At 30.4% G+C, this 16,834-nt stretch overlaps 1 protein-coding gene across 1 annotated transcript in view; it reads right to left on the reverse strand.

Annotated features, from left to right (window-relative positions):
• Nucleotides 1-16,834, reverse strand: part of LOC109074372 (cyclin-dependent kinase 14-like) — a 190,540-nt gene that overhangs the window by 137,062 nt on the left and 36,644 nt on the right. Inside the window, 6 exon segments of the mRNA XM_042773286.1 lie at nt 552-646; nt 3,584-3,663; nt 6,604-6,694; nt 9,833-9,938; nt 9,970-10,056; nt 10,058-10,105. Coding sequence (XP_042629220.1) covers nt 552-646; nt 3,584-3,663; nt 6,604-6,694; nt 9,833-9,938; nt 9,970-10,056; nt 10,058-10,105 — 507 coding nt within the window.

Below are 16,834 nucleotides of genomic sequence, written 5' to 3' on the forward strand. Positions count from 1 at the left end.
AAAAAAGACAATAAACTTAAAATGCTACTAAATAATTTTTTTTTTTTTAAAATTAAACAATAAATATTTTTAGAAAAATAAAAGAAATATTGGACAGTATAAATCACTGTTAGCTTGCCTTATTATTGTTATTATTACTATCATTATTATATTGTTAGCATTAAAAATAAAATAAAAAAAATAAAAAAAAAAAAAAAAATAAACAAATAAAAATAAAAAAAAAAAATTAAATAACAATAAATAATAAAGGTGTATGTGTGTTTCACAGAAGTAAGCAGTATAGAGGGTCACCAGGGCCAGAACGGCATGAGAGCGAGTAAATGACGACAGAACTCGACCGGTTTCTGGAAACATGGCTGAAGATTGAAAGATAAACCTCAGGCTGGAGTAATGCTGACTAGAAGCATCACAAAGACGAGATCCAGCGGCGGTGAGGCACAGGACAGCAGACGGGATGTGTGTGGACTCTCAGAAAATAACCAGAACTACACACTATTTATAGAAGAGCGCCGAGGCCTGCTTTCCATCCTGTCAGCAGATCTGATACTCACCACATACTCGAAGACCAGCGTCAGGGTTTCCTTGGTGTGAATGATGTCGTGGAGCAGCACGATGTTCGTGTGTTTCAGGCCTTTCAGCAGAGACGCTGCACACAAACACAAACACAAACTCATTAACACCAATCAATGCACACCACTTTTACTCTTATTTATGATTTATTTCTCCATATTAAAATCTGATAATGCAGAAGCAGATGTCAATTTCTCTGTAAGTCAGCAGTTCCTGGATGTAAGATATAAAAACAGCTGTAAGTTTCCCTGATGTGAGGTTTTCTATGCTCACATGAACACAGAAAACAGAAGGCCCGATGTGCATATAGTGACTTCAACTAAAAATAACTAATAACTTGTACCCAGACCTGAGCCGAACTTTTATTAACTTTTTATTATTATTATTTTTATTATTATTAATGCAATTGTTTTATTTTTAGAATTATTATACTTTTAATATAAATACATTATAAATAATTATTAAAAAAATTACATTATAAAAAACAATAAGAAACAAAATAGTAAAAAAATAAAAAAAAAAATTATCAAAATATATAATAAACTAAAGTAAAATAAAATTCAATAAGTATTAAATAAAATAAATGTTTTTTTATAAAATCATTATTTTTGTAAAATAATTATAAAATAAACTAATTATAATTACTATTATTTTTATTTAAGTATTAAATGAAAAATAATAATAATAATAATAATAATACAATTATTTTATTTTAGAATTATTATTATAATTTTAATATAAATACATTATAAATAATAAAAAACAAATAAACAAAAAAATTAATTTCTTTAAGTATTAAATGAAATAATTATTTTTTGTAAAATATTTATAAAATAAAATAAAATAATAATTACTATTATTTTTTAAATTATAAAATACAATTAATAATAATAATAATACAATTATTTTATTTTAGAATTATTATTATAATTTTAATATAAATATATTATAAATAATAAAAACAAATAAACAAATTTAATTCAATAAGTATTAAATCAAATAATTATTTTTTAATAAAACAATTATTTTTAAAATAATTATAAAATAAAATAAAATTATTAATAATGACTATTATTTTTTAAATAATTATAAAATAAAATTAATAATAATAACAACAATAATAATAAAATTATTTTATTTTAGAGTTGTTATAATTTAAATATAAATACATTATAAATAACAAAAAAAATTATAAATAAGAAATAAGAAGATAAAAGTGAAGTAAAAAAGTAAACAATGAAAAACCTATAATGAACTAAAGTAAAATAAAATGCAATTAGTTTTAAATAAAATACTTTTTTTAAATAATTATAAAATAAAATTAAAATTATTATTAATAATAATAATAATAATAATAACAACAACAATAATGCATTTAAATTCTCATCTTCCATAAATAACTCTAACGCTGCTCTTTTCCACACAGCAAAAGGGAAAAGAAACTGCACCATAAAGTCTCACAACACATAAAATGTCAAACGCCAAGCTTCAAATGAAAGAGCAATGAATAAAGAAACAAGAATTTTTTAAAGACCCACAGTAAATAAAATTAATTGACATTTTATAATGTGTCCGACGTGTTTATCTCTGCATTACAACTATACGATTGAACTGTACAACACAGAAATCTCATCTCTTTTGAGCAGAAAAACACTTAATTTACTACAAAGACGGCGCGAAACACTTCAAGCGCGTTTCATGATGAAAGGAAACAGATTCTCGAGAATGTGGAAATGTGATTAATTTTTCAAGGGCGAAAGAAAAGCTCAGATAGTGAGTAAACGTGAGTCAATCCTGCTGTCAAATACAGTTGTGCTCAAAACTTCACAAACAAAAGGTTCATTATTCTACCAACATAAGAGGGATCTTACAAAATGCATGTTATTTTTTTATTTTGTGCTGATCTGAATAAGATACTTCGCATAAAAGACGTTAATATATAGTGATAGTTGTAAATATGTATCTTCTACTTTGTAAAATCACTTTAACTAACAAAAGCCAGTTCCTGAATGACATCATCCTACAGGAAGTGACATCGTTTTAGTGGGAAATCAGCAACACCAATATCTGTAAACATTATTAATGGATTTGATCAACTTCATGCTGACTGTCAATCCATCGCTGAGCAATAATAATAATAATAATAATAATAATAATAATAAATAAACAAACATTACAAATAATAATAAGAAACTAAAAGTAAAAAAAAAAAACGCTCCAAAAAATTTACAAAAAAACTAAAGTAAAATTAAATGCAATAAAGTATTCAAATAATTATTTTATTATTTTATTTATTAATTATTTATTTGTTAAGAATTTTTTTAAATAAATTAAAATAATTAAAACAAAAAATGTAAATAAAATTAAATAATTAAAACAAAAAGTAAATAAAATAATAACATTTATTTGTTAATTTTTTTCTTTCTTTCTTATTAAAATAAAATAAAATAAAATAAAAAAAAAAAAAATAAAAAAAAAAAAAATAAAAAAAAAAAAAACTGTGCACAACCACAATATATGTATCATAAAAAAAAAAAAAAGACAAAGTCAAACAGGGAGAGAACGACATGATATAAAAAATAAATAAATAATAAAAATAATAATAATAACAACCAGTATTATTAAAGTATCTGATCACAAGACACATGCCAGTTAAAATTATTAAAAATAAAAAGATATGAAAAATATAAGAATTAACTTCGCCCTGACGGTCAATCCCTCACTGAAGCGCTTTTCTCGTTTTCTTGTCACTGATTCAGCTCAGAAACTTTTTTATTTGAAACGTTGCAGTTGATTTGACTTTTTTTGTTACTGATTATTTACACAGATTTATGAACGTCTGCAGTACGCTCTTCTAGAAACACTGCCTTAAAGTTCAACACGAGCAGGTCAACACAGTTTCATATGAGCAGCATGTTGTTTATGATCTGTTCTCACAGGTGCCAGACTTCAGCTTCAGTTTCTCTGTTATATGAAGGCCAGAGTAAAACAAGCGTGCGATGGAGAGACTCACCTTCTCTGATCGCAGTGAACGGTGTTCCCTCCTCCTCCTGCAGACGGATCACTTTCAACGCAACCAGCTTCCCGTTCACCCTGCAAACACAGGTTCATCTGTATCACAGGACTGATCCATACATTGTGTTTACATTCCTGTAGGTCAAACAGCAACTCTGACATCACGGGTTTGATTCCCGGGAAATGCATGAACTGATAAACTGTACACTTTGAAATCCAATGCAAGTCGCTTCGGATAAGTGTCTGCCAAATGCACAAAAATGTATCAAATGTATTTAAAAAATAAATCATTTAAGTACACAAATAAATAAATAATATTGCAGCATGAAACCATATATTCAGGGATCCAATATATACATAATATTATTTATATATTTAACTGTAATATATTTTATATTATATTAATTTAATGTTTCACTCTGAAATATTTCATATTTAGTTGTGCATTTAAATAATTTGTTATTTAATTGTTATTTTTTTAATTAAATTAATTGTTGTGCATTTGGATGAAAAGGCAACTTGAATAAATAAATAAATAATATCTATCTATCTATCCATCCAATTTATTTAATTATTTATATTTATTAGTTATATAAATTTTCAATTCCATTTAGTTACAAAAAAATAATTTGCTCAAAAAGATTAATTTAAAATACTTAATAAAAATAAAACATACAAAAAATTACATTTTAATAATGTAAAATAAAATAATAACATCATTCATTATTTTACATTTTAATAATGTAAAATAAAATAATAACAATTATTTGTAAATTTTATTTCTTAATTATTTATTTAAATAAAATAAAATAAAATAAAATAAAATAAAATAAAATAAAATAAAATAAAATAAAATAAAATAAAATAAAAAAACCAGAATCCAGGAATATTATACTGAAGCTTGGACATTCTCCTTCTATATGAAAATATTTATATATGTATTTAATTAAAGCATTAAACCAGAATCCAGGAATATTATTGCAACAGAAAACAGAATTTGGGGAAAAAAGTCAAACAGATGACCATGTGTGCAGTATGTTTTTATCCAGTTGACTATCATCCAAAGACTTGAGAGCAGGGATTGATGATGTCATCAGAAAACGGAAAGTCGTTTCAGAGGCAGAGCAAAACTACAGAGAAACTGTTTTGTGTTTTTAAATAAAAGGCACTGATGGTCTGTGCCCAATGAGACCAGGAGCGTGTCTGAAGACAATAAACCGGGTCAGGAGTGATTTACTGTCGACTTAAAGTCACTGAAATGCAATTTAGAGGCAGTGGAGTGAATCTGAACACGGAGGTCATAATGAACTTACACACAAATAACATCATTACTATGAAAAACACTGACAATAACGCGCAATTCATTTCACGCTGGCTGAAATTTTATTTTCCGGATTTTCATTTATGAAGGAGAAACAGGTGTTACATGCCCCCGTCGGAGAGGCTTTCATTCGACGCGTCATTTCAGCCTCTGGCTTTTATTACAGCAATATAAAAAATCATTTCATTCAGATTTCACATAATAATAATAATAATTATCTGCTGCCTCTTTGCTTACAGTTACGAGTCAAAGAACCCAGAGAAATACAGCAGGGTTTCAGTAGAGTTTAAGACCGGCACAAATAAAATTAACACCACGTGCACTTACAGAAAAAGCCCATACAATCTCAAAACACATGAGGTCTCAAATTATTTGACTTAAATTAAACAGGCTGCATCTCACATCCAAGTAACTGCAAGCTTAAATACTCAAGACATGCTTATTTAATATTTACATACGTATTGAAATTGATTTACTGTATGTTTTCTTATTTCATTACAAATGAAGTAGAGGTCCATCGATATTGGATTTTGCTCAAACAATAATGTGTTTAAAGAAAAGGAAATTAAAAGATTATTGTGCCGATCCTAATAAAAAATATATATAGATAGATATATTTACGCATTTCTGCATAATGAGGGGCTTTTAATCATAAACAAGCCTGAAATACACAAGGACTGCTCATTCAAAAAGATGAGATAAAAATTTGACCAACTGCTCATTCAAAAAGATGAGAGAAATATGGGAACCCAAGTATTAATAATAATAATAATAATAATAAAATTTATACATAATAAGGGATATTTAATCATTAACATGCATTAAATACACTAGGACTCTTATTTTGAAATGTGCATGGTTTATAACTTCAGCTGCTCATTCGAAAATATAAGAGAAATATGGGAATCCAAGTATTAATAATAATAATAATCACTTTAAAAAGTTTTATTCATAACGAGGGATGTTTAATCATAAACATGCATTGAATACAGCAGGACTCTTATTTTGAAATGGGCATGGTTTACAACTTCAGATGCACATTCGAAAAGATGAGAGAAATATGAGACCCGAAAATATCCAGGAAAAAAAGCATTCATGCATAACGAGGTTTATGGAATCATAAACAAGCCTGGAATTCACAAGGACTCTTATTTTGAAATCTCTATGCTTTACTACTTCCGGCTGCTCAATCAAAAATTTGATAGACATAAAATATGCAAATATGCATACATATAATATAAAAACCCTAACGTAAACATTGTCGATTCATCAAAGGTGCATCATCGTTAAATGTGCGGCGTTCACAAATTTAATACATTTTATTTAAAGCCACAGTAGTTTTGCTCCGCCTCTGAAACGACTTTCCTTCTCTGATGACATCATCAATGCCTCACAAATCGACTTTTCACCGAATCCTGTTCCAATGATATTTCTGGATTCTGGTTTAATTAAATTGCAATAATGCAATAAAAAGCATGTCCAATCAATTTAATTCATAAAACGTTTAATATTTAAAAAAAATAATAATTACATTTAAAATAACTTGTATAATAATAGGGCCATATTAAATTACTTTTTTCTACGTTCTATTTTTTTTCCCCAAAATGTGGTGTTTTCTGGATTCTGTGTTTTATGGTTTCATGACTAAATGAATGTGATCACTGGTAACGCCCCGCAGGAAGCCGGTCTGAACTCACTTGCTCTTCCCTTTGTAGACGGTGGCGTAGGATCCCTCGCCGAGCTTCTCCAGCTTCTCGTACGAATCTGCCTTTCCGAACTTTGGGCTCGCTTTCATAAAAAAATACGCACTTTTATTAGAGAATACTGTGTGATGCTGCAGCAGACGTGAGGTCAGATCCAGGATTCATTCAGCAGGAAGTCTCTATAATCACTGACTCACACATCACGAACGTTCCTTTTATAATCACCGAAGTTGTTGGTCAGTTCAGTATAATACTGAATATATAATACTATTATTCTTATAATACTATGCATTTGCTAGGGTACTCGGTGGTTGCTAGGGTGTTGCTATGCAGTTGCTAGGGTACCTGGGGTGGTTGCTTTGGTGTTGCTAATGTACATGGGGCGGTTGCTAAAGTGTTGCTATGCGGTTGCTAAGGAATTCAGTGTGGTTGCTAGGGTGTTGCTATGTAGTTGCTAGGGTACTGTGGTTGGTTGCTAAGGAGTTGCTATGCAGTTGCTAAGGTACCTGGGGTGGTTGCTTGTTGCTTTGGTGTTGCTAATGTACATGGGGCGGTTGCTATGCGGTTGCTAGGGAATTCAGTGTGGTTGCTAGGGTGTTGCTATGCAGTTGCTAGGGTACTGTGGTTGGTTGCTAAGGAGTTGCTATGCAGTTGCTAAGGTACCTGGGGTGGTTGCTATGGTGTTGCTAATGTACATGGGGCTTTGCCGTTGCTAGGGTATTCAGTGTGGTTGCTAGGGTGTTGCTATGCGGTTGCTAAGGTACTCGGGGTTGTTGCTAAGAGGTTGCTATGTGGTTGCTAGGGTACTCGGGGTGGTTGCTAAGGTGTTGCTATGCAGTTGCTATGGTACTTGGAGTGGTTGCTAAGAATAATAGTACATTTAATAAGAGTAATATATATAAATGTTCCATTAAAAATTAGATTTTGGAGATTTTTAATAAAAGTAAATTTGGTATACTTCCAAACTCAAGCTCAGTGCTTTATATATACTGTCATGCGTATATTACAGAGAAATAAACGTTTAATACATTATTAGTAACGGTATTATTTCAAAACAATAGTAATTTTATGATTTTAATACCCTAATTTTAACATACATCATACAAGACACTATGATTTTACTATGTGGTATGTTGCTATGTACAGAAGATTTTTTTGTTTAAAATTTTTTAGCTTTAATTTATTTATTTTTATATATGTATATATGATATATATATATATATATATATATATATATATATATATATATATATATATTTTTTTTTTTTTTTTTTTTTTTTTTTTTTTGCTAAGAATTTTGGGTTTTAAATTTGAAAATAATTTATTTTAATTTAAATTATGATTTTATTTTATTTAAGTAAATATTTTATTTAGATATGTTATTTTAAAATGATCTATTTTAATGTTATATTACAATTTGATTTGTTTTTAGGTAAGCATTCAATTTCCTTTTTTTTTTAAGTGGATCTCAGAGTAATTTGTACTGAATGTAACTCAAACTGAAGGGCAAATGCACAGCAGCAGTAATGCTCCTGAAAACGCAGCGTTTCTTCAGTAATCAGGTTTGCAGCCTGACACCGATCCGCAGCGACTCACTCGGATAAGCTCTCGCTAAAAATTACCTGAAACCTCACGGAAAAGACGCTCTGCTCCGATGTGGCTGTAACCGCAAACCCTGCAGCCTTTATCAACACCAGACACCAGCTGTCTCTAAGAAACCATCAGTAAACACATACGCACTGATAGCACCTTAACACGGCCTTTATTATCCTGATTGAGGCGTTGGGAGTGCAGGGGCCCTGTGGAGAACAGGTTTGAGTGGATTTCAAAAATCCCATCCCCCCCACAAGAGGTCACGCTGACTCTCTCCGCTCCTTCTATCTGGCCTTAAAATAATTACGCTAAAGAGGTCACGCTGACTCTCTCCGCTCCTTCTATCTGGCCTTACAATCATCAATAATCAACTATTGATAATCATCCATTGAACTGCCCACCTCAAACTTCCCACCTCAAGTCAAACCTCTCAGGTCAAACGTGCCTCGCTTTGGGAATTACATACTTCATATAGTAGTTATACAAAATGCTGTATGTAAGGTTTAACAAAGTGGTGTTTACAAAAGTAGACCACACTATGTAAGGTTTGAAACAAGAGCAACTTTAGTGTTGTTTACCAAAAATAGCTAACCCTTAGTTAAAATAATGCCGCAAAATTGAAATAAACACTAAAAACAAAAAAAAAAAAAAAATCTAAATAAATGTACTTAAACGAATAAAGGCATTAAAAAGTAAAATTTAAATAATTTTAAAATATTTTTTAAACACTAAAAACAAATAAAATCATTAAGTAAAATTTAAACAATGAATTTAAAATAAATAAAAATGAATAAAATCAAAGTGAAATTAAAAATAATTTTAAAATGCAATTTTTAGTTAAAAACTTACTCAAATGAATAAAAATAATTAACACTAAAATTATTATTTTTAAAAAACAAAAAAATTAAATACACGAAAAATTGAAAAAATAAATACAAAAAAACAAAATAAAAACAAACAAAAAAAAAAAAAAATAAAAAAATGTACTAAAGATGAATAAAATCATTAAAAAGTAAAATAAAAAATAAATCATTTTAAATTTAAAAACCTCAAAACACATACTAAAAATAAAAATTACAACAAAAGTAAAAGTAAAAAAGATTATTTAAATATTTTTAAAACAAAAAAATCTAAAAACACTTAGTAAAATAAAAAAAACAATGTAAAATTAAAATAAATATATTTAAAAGAAATTCTACATAAAATATAACTTACTAAACATTAATAAAATCATCATGTAAAATTAGAATGAATAAATGAATAAATAAAACAAAACAAAATTAAAAACAAACAAAAAATAAAAAATAAAACAATAAATATTATAACTGCATACCATCATACCAAAAACCACCAAAAACCATAATCACTAATAAAATACTAAAAATACTAAAATTATGGTAAAAATATAGTAAATATTTCAGCTGAAAGGAGTTCAGCAGACACATATTTTTGGGAATCCCTGATGTAGCTGATATACAGCTCATCATGTCTAATGACCGTTATAATAAAAACAAACCCAAATAAAATAAGCAGCTAATGAAGCTCTCAAACAATATCTACAAGCAAACGATCAGAGTGTCAAATTAGGCATGCAGTCATCAACTCTAATCGTCATTAACGAGGGAGACACTCACGGAGCTGGGGCTGGAGTGACGGCGGAGTTTGGGAGACTCTTTCCCGGAGGACGAGCTCTTGGCGTTGATGCAGGCGTTGTTCTCCGAGTGCACGCGCTTCACCTGACGCCCCCCCCCCCCCCTCCCCCTCTACCAGGCCCCGCTTCTCGAAGGGGTCGAAGCCGCTCTGCGTGCGCTGCACCTTCCGGTCCTCAGGGATAGTGTCCAGGGGCTTGATGAGCGGAGTCCCACCCCCAGCAGCTACTAGACAACATCTTGGTGACACATATCTGAGAAGAAGAACATCATCATCACTGTAGAAACACTGGATTTCTGTCGCTTTCCACGAGGAATATTTCTGACTTCAAACGAGATGCATTTAATGGAGAAGCAAAAGTGCATGAGAAAAGATGATCTTCTTTTCCTGACAAATAGTTGATGTTGTTTTAAAAATAGATTTTTAGTGAGTTTGATGCTGAAAAACAGAAATATTTGTCAGTGCGGGAAGAAAAATCATCATGCACGATTCAGTGTGTGAAGTATATCTCATTTTGAGCATCTTTGCCCTTTTTAAATGCAAAAACAAGATAGGAATCCTAAAAATAAGAACAAGAAAATATTGTTTGCGGTGAAATCTTGAGCTCTGATCACTAAAGTCACGTCGTGCAAATGTTCAAGACAATCTTCTGCAGTGGTTTCGTGCAGTTCATACATCCTGAATCAACACATCTAAATGAAACGCTTCATTAAAAATTATTTAAAATATATTGTAAAATAAATAAATAAATGAATAAAATTAAGAAGTCAAATGAAAAATAAATAATTTGAAATTACAAAAAATACATAAAAATAAATACTACTTTAAAATGAAATAAAAAAATTAAAAAACTAAAATAACTATGAAATAAAATAAAAAACGTTCTAAAACTTAAAATCATAATTTAAATTAAAAATAAATTATTTTAAAATAAAAAATTAAAAACACATTGAAAATAAATAAAATCAAAAAAATTATAAATAATTGTAAAATATATAAAAAAATACATAATGGAACATTTTTAATCATTAAAATAATTAAAAAGAAAAAAAAACAAATTTTGAAATGGCAAAAAAAAATTCTATATATTCTATTTATTTATTCTAAATAAAACAATTAGTATTAAATTAATAAAATCACTTAAAACACTTAAAAATAAATTTAAAAAAACTTAGTTAATAAAATAGTTTAAAAAGTCAAATAAAAATATTTACTGAAAACCAATAAAATTAGTAAAAATTTAATAATTATTAAAAACAAAAAACACTTACTGAAATTTAATACAACTATTAAATTAATTGTAAAATACAAAAAAAAAAAAAAATCTAAAAGTGTGTCAGTGTAGCAAGAAATCTCTCATTTTTAAGCATCTGTGCCTTTTTTAAACACAATAACAAGATAAAAATCCACGCTTGCAGAGAAAGTATATCCACATTTGCTCAAATCCACCACAGTCTGCTGGTCTTCTTCACAGAAGTTTTGTGCCGTTCACACTCCCTGCGATGCTCGTATGTTCACCTCAGTTCAGACATCAATTCAAGGATCCCAGCAGCAGTATTACAGCCTACGCTACATTTCCATCACACTCACACACACACACACACACAGGAGCATTAATCTAAAGCGCGCACACAAGGAAGCAGTTGAATCTAAAGCGCGTGAACCTACCGGCCACTCCATCGCCGCCGGACTGTCAGCAGCACAAAAGGCCCGGAGCAGCATGTCATGTCAGCGCGGCCCTCCGATTAAACATTCACGAGGAACGTCCCGCGAACCGCCTCGATATACAGCCGCCTGTGGTTCACTTACACGGACGGGTTCCGAGTTTTCATACCAAACCTGGAGTGTCACCCGATGATTCAAACGTGTTCAGAAACTGAGCGCAGTGTGCTCACACTACGCAAGATATCTCTAAGATTAACAGATCTAAAATAGCAACTCTGCTGCCAAATAATCCGCTAGATAAACAATGAATTCAAACCAAAGAATCGAGAACGCTTTTGGAAAGCTATAAGGAAATACACATATACACGCTACTTATTGACAATTAGTGTTAGGTTTCACTGATAAGAAGCATTTATTGATCCAAAAACATCGAGTAAAAAATTGTGGAAATATTATTAGTAATGGAAACAACCAGACTGTTTTTCTGGATGCACATCTCTGTTAGCAGGGTTAATTTTTTTCCTGTGATGTGCTCAGCACTGTAATTACAACACTCAATCAGCAATCAATTACTTCCAGTCGTGCAAAATGTCCACACATGATCTGACCGAAATCATGGCAAAAATATACTCAAGAAACATTTATTTTCCCTGATTTATTATCAAATGTTTGCCTGTCCCCTCGATTAGTTTTTCAGGAATGCCAGATGGAACAGAAAGTTCAACAGAAAACCAGCATTTTAATCTATATATAGTGATTTAGCGCTACGATAAAACACCGTTTTTTGTTGTGTATAAAGAGTCCAAGAAATGAAGCTCTCCCAGTCAAACTCTCGAAAAAAATGTGAAAGTGAAAACGGCCAATGAAGACCCGTCCCCCGAGCCTAAATGACAATTTCCCTTCTTGTGTTTTTCTTTGAAACAGCGGATCCACAGCAACCATTCTATAAAATCAACAATTCAGAATTAAAACCGTCTAAACTTAACAGAAACACGTTCTTCTCTATCACTCTGTGTTCTCAGACTGCAGACAGACTCTGCCTCCTTGCTGTCATCGCACAAACCGTCCTGAAACGTCCAGAGGACCGCCGTTCGGCTTTCTTTGTTCTCTGTGGTTCTCCAGACTGCAGGACAGACTTCCGTCCTCCTCTGCTTTCTCCATCAGACTGCAGACGGGACTCGCGCCCTTCCGCTCCCGTCGTGTCGTCACAAAATCAGGCTGGCAGACAGAACCCGCCGCCCTCCTTGCGTGTCAAAGCATGAGTGAGATGTAAATTTTAAGTCCAGGAGAAGTTTTATTGGTTCTAGCTGCTCGCGCCACAATGGAGCTCTATTTGAGTCTCATTCCATCCCCCCTGTTTCGCTCACAAAACTCCACATCAGGGGTCAGTTTGTTTCCATCATGATTTGGGGCTTGTCATGTAAAACCTACCAGATGTTTTTTCCCCCCCTCATTTCCAAGTGGTTATATGAATATGATGAAAGCGATTTTTTGACGCAAAGGTGGACCAGCTGAAATTTTAACAGAAACCGAAAGCGTTCTTAATAGTCCCAAGGTTAGGTGACTGTTTCTATTTTTTACAAACATTTTATTTTTTTGTTTTGAATGAAGTTAATAAACAAAAAAGTCATAAAAATCAAATGAATAAAATCAAACAAAAAAGTCATAAAAATCTTATGAATAAAAAAAAATAAAAAATTGAAAAAATAAATTTAAAAAATCAACTTTAAAAAGTAAATACAAAATGAAAAAAAATAAATAAAACTTATAAATGACAAAAATAAATAAATAAATAATAAAAATAAATACCAAAAAATTAGGAAAATAAAAAAGTAATAAATAAATATAATTATCAAAACATAATAAATCAGATAATTAATACAAATTAATAAAAAAAGGAAATACATTAAATGAAAAACAAATAAACAGAAAAAAATGTAAAAAAATAAAAAAAAAAATAACATTAAACAAATAAATAAAATAAAAAATAAAAAAAAAAAAAAAATAAAAAAATTATAAATAAAATGTTAAAATATAATAAATAAAATAAACAAAAATAAAATTTTGAAAAATTAATAAATTATAAAATATTATATATTATATATATTATTAAAAATAAATTTAAAAAAGAAAAAATAAATGAACATAATATTTTGAAAAATTAATAAATTATAAAATAAACAAGCAAGCAAACAAACAGGATGTTCAAAAGACACTGAAGGAGGGAAGTGCATCATATCTTGAGAGCAGAAGATCACAGAGACTTTGAGGTTGCAGGACTTTTGTGACTTCAGAGTTCAGACACGAAGAAATGACTTAAAGTCCTAACATCACCGCAGCAAGTAAGAACCACTCACACTTTCATTAGAAAATCGAATTACTAACAGGCCTTAGGATTCTGGGATACAAAGACACTACTACTGCGCAATTAAAGGTGAATTTTGAAAACTTGTTGTCAAATCAACTAATCCTGATATTACAACACTGAAGTAACATCATCTGAGCACACTGAGTTTTCTCAAGCTCTCATGAGCAAATGATCAAAAAGAAAAAGCGTCATCAGCTCTGACTCGAGAGTCTTTAATCCACAAACTCAGCAGCGGTTTCTTCATTAGAGCTGCTCACAATTACACCGAATCCTTCTTATAAGATCTGGATATTTTAGCCCGTTCCTATTTCTGTGTCTATTAACAGACTCACACATAAGATATAACCCGTCTGTGATTTATCCATATCAAACAACACTAATGAAGTGCTTATTCCAGACGAGAGAAGAGCGATTAACGGCATCCCTGGACAGACGTTCACCTGACGGTTTACTAGGAACCGGCCTGATTTACTGCTGGTCTTCGAGCGTGACTGTATGTGGGATTCAGAAAGCTTGCTGGAAACCACAAGCTGGACATCAACACAAGAACAGAGTCATCAAACAGCTAAAGCTACAGACACTAATGGTGTTATTGAAAACCTCCCATCATGATCATCTTCCATCATCCACAAGACGCCTAATCAGCCAAAAAAATACAACTGACTGACTCACTCACTAACGAGTGGGATGGGATGCACTCGGACAGCATTCATGATCCATAAAGAACCACAGACGCGAGGAGACGAATGTGTCTGACGCTTCTGATGAGTCACGTGTGCCACAGAATAAAAGCCTCTGAATACTGGGGGAAAAAGGATGCAAAAACACTTAACAAATAGAAAAGATCAAAATATTTTTTTTTTAAAAAGTCTAAAAATAAGTTATGAATAAATTAAATTAAATATATTTATGTGTGTGTGTGTGTGTGTGTGTGTGTGTGTGTGTGTGTGTGTGTGTGCTATAATTATATAACAATTATACCAAATACATAATAAAAAAATTAGATTTTTTTAAATAAAAAAAAATTGAAAATACAAAAAAATTAACAAAATAAGAATGAATAAATATTAATACATTAATGTGAACAAATAATCTGAAAAAATAAAGAAAGAAAATATTAGAAAAAAAAATAAAATATAATAATTTGAAAAATAGATAAGCATAAGAGTGAAAAAATATAAATAATTATAAATTATAAAAATAAAAATAATTAGAAAAATAATAAATGAGAAAAATGAGAAAAACACAAAAGAATGAATTAAAAATATATATAAAAAATTAGAAAAATACAAAAAAAGAAAAATAAATAAAAAAATAGAAAAATAACAAATAAATTAAACTTAGAAAAACAAATAAAACAAATTGATTGCAAAATATAATCATTGCTCTTAATAATGTTTATCGTTTGTTTGATTACGTCATTAAATGATTTTTACTGTACATTTCTGCAATATGTACATCAATTTGACAAGCTACTACTAAATATATTGTAGAAACATAATTTTCTGTAAAGCTTCTTTGCAGTGATTTGTATCGTGAAAAGCACTTTACAAATAAACTTGAATTGAAAATAACCATTTAGGGCCACTTAAGCTCATTTTTACACCACATGCTTCCTATTTAGAAATAAATAAATAACTGTAAATCTCTTTACAGTACTGAAACAAACAGAGCTGTATGATTTAAATGAACACACTGAGCTGTAATGTAATGCAGCTGTGAGCGTGTGCTGTTTGTCATCGCAGAGATTGCCGACGGCGTTACAGAGCGCGGCTGTCAGGAGCGTTACTGCAAAATAAATGACACAGACTCCAGCAAAAGGGCTAAACATCTACAGCTGAGAAACCATCCTTCATATTTAAGAACCCACTGGGAAAACACTCCCTGATTACAGAAAATTGAGTAAAGAGGAAATCCAAGCCAAACAAGCCATGCAGATGGGAAGCCTGATAATGATCATGCTGGAGTTTAGGGCTGGGCGACGTCGCTGAAGCATTACATCTCTGCGTTTCTCAGCCATCTGATGATATAATATGCAGTGAGAGAAACACTGGAAGGGTTTCCAGGCGCTTCCTCATCTGATCTCTTCATAATGAATGAATCAGAGAATTATACAGACGCAGACGACTCAGCCATTTCTAGGAAAACCAAGACTTAACAAGCAACATACTAGTTTTTACAATGTTATTCAGAAGATAAATGCTTACTGTTTCATATATTAATTAAAAAGAGCAGTAGGCAATATGCAGATGTGGTGTGCATGTAATATATTGTTTGCAATACACTACTGTTTAAAAGTTTGGGGTTTGTACGATTCTTTTTTTTTAAAGAAATTAATACTTTAATTCATCAAGGATGCATTAAATTGATCAAACGTGACAGTAAAGACATTTATAATGTCGCAAAAGATTTCCATTTCAAATAAATGCTGAACTTTCTATCTGATAATCCAAAAAAAAAAAATAAAACACATCACACACAAAAATATTGTGCAACACCGAAGCACGACTGTTTTCAACATTGATAATAATCAGAAATGTTTCTTGAGTATATTATCATGATTTCTGAAGATCATGTGACACTGAAGACTGCAGTAATGATGCTGAAAATACAGCTGCGCATCACAGAAATAAATTACAGTTTAACAGATAGTCACATAGAAAACAGCTGTTTTAAACTGTAATAATATTTCACAATTTATAATAATATTTTTCACAATTTATACCATCTACTCTGACTATAATTTATCCAAACCTCACTGATCCAAACCAACTATAAACTAAACTACAAACAATAATAAATTTAAAACCATACAAACCATAGGAAGCAAGCGAAAAAAAAAATAATTATGTGCATAAACAACATGGTTGCAAGAAAAGTAAAATAAAATAATACCAACAAAATTTTTTTACAGTATTTATGTGCAACATGCAAACATCAAACTCAGTT

This window comes from Cyprinus carpio, chromosome A16 (genome assembly GCF_018340385.1).
Source record: "Cyprinus carpio isolate SPL01 chromosome A16, ASM1834038v1, whole genome shotgun sequence".
Classification (NCBI taxonomy): domain Eukaryota; kingdom Metazoa; phylum Chordata; class Actinopteri; order Cypriniformes; family Cyprinidae; genus Cyprinus; species Cyprinus carpio.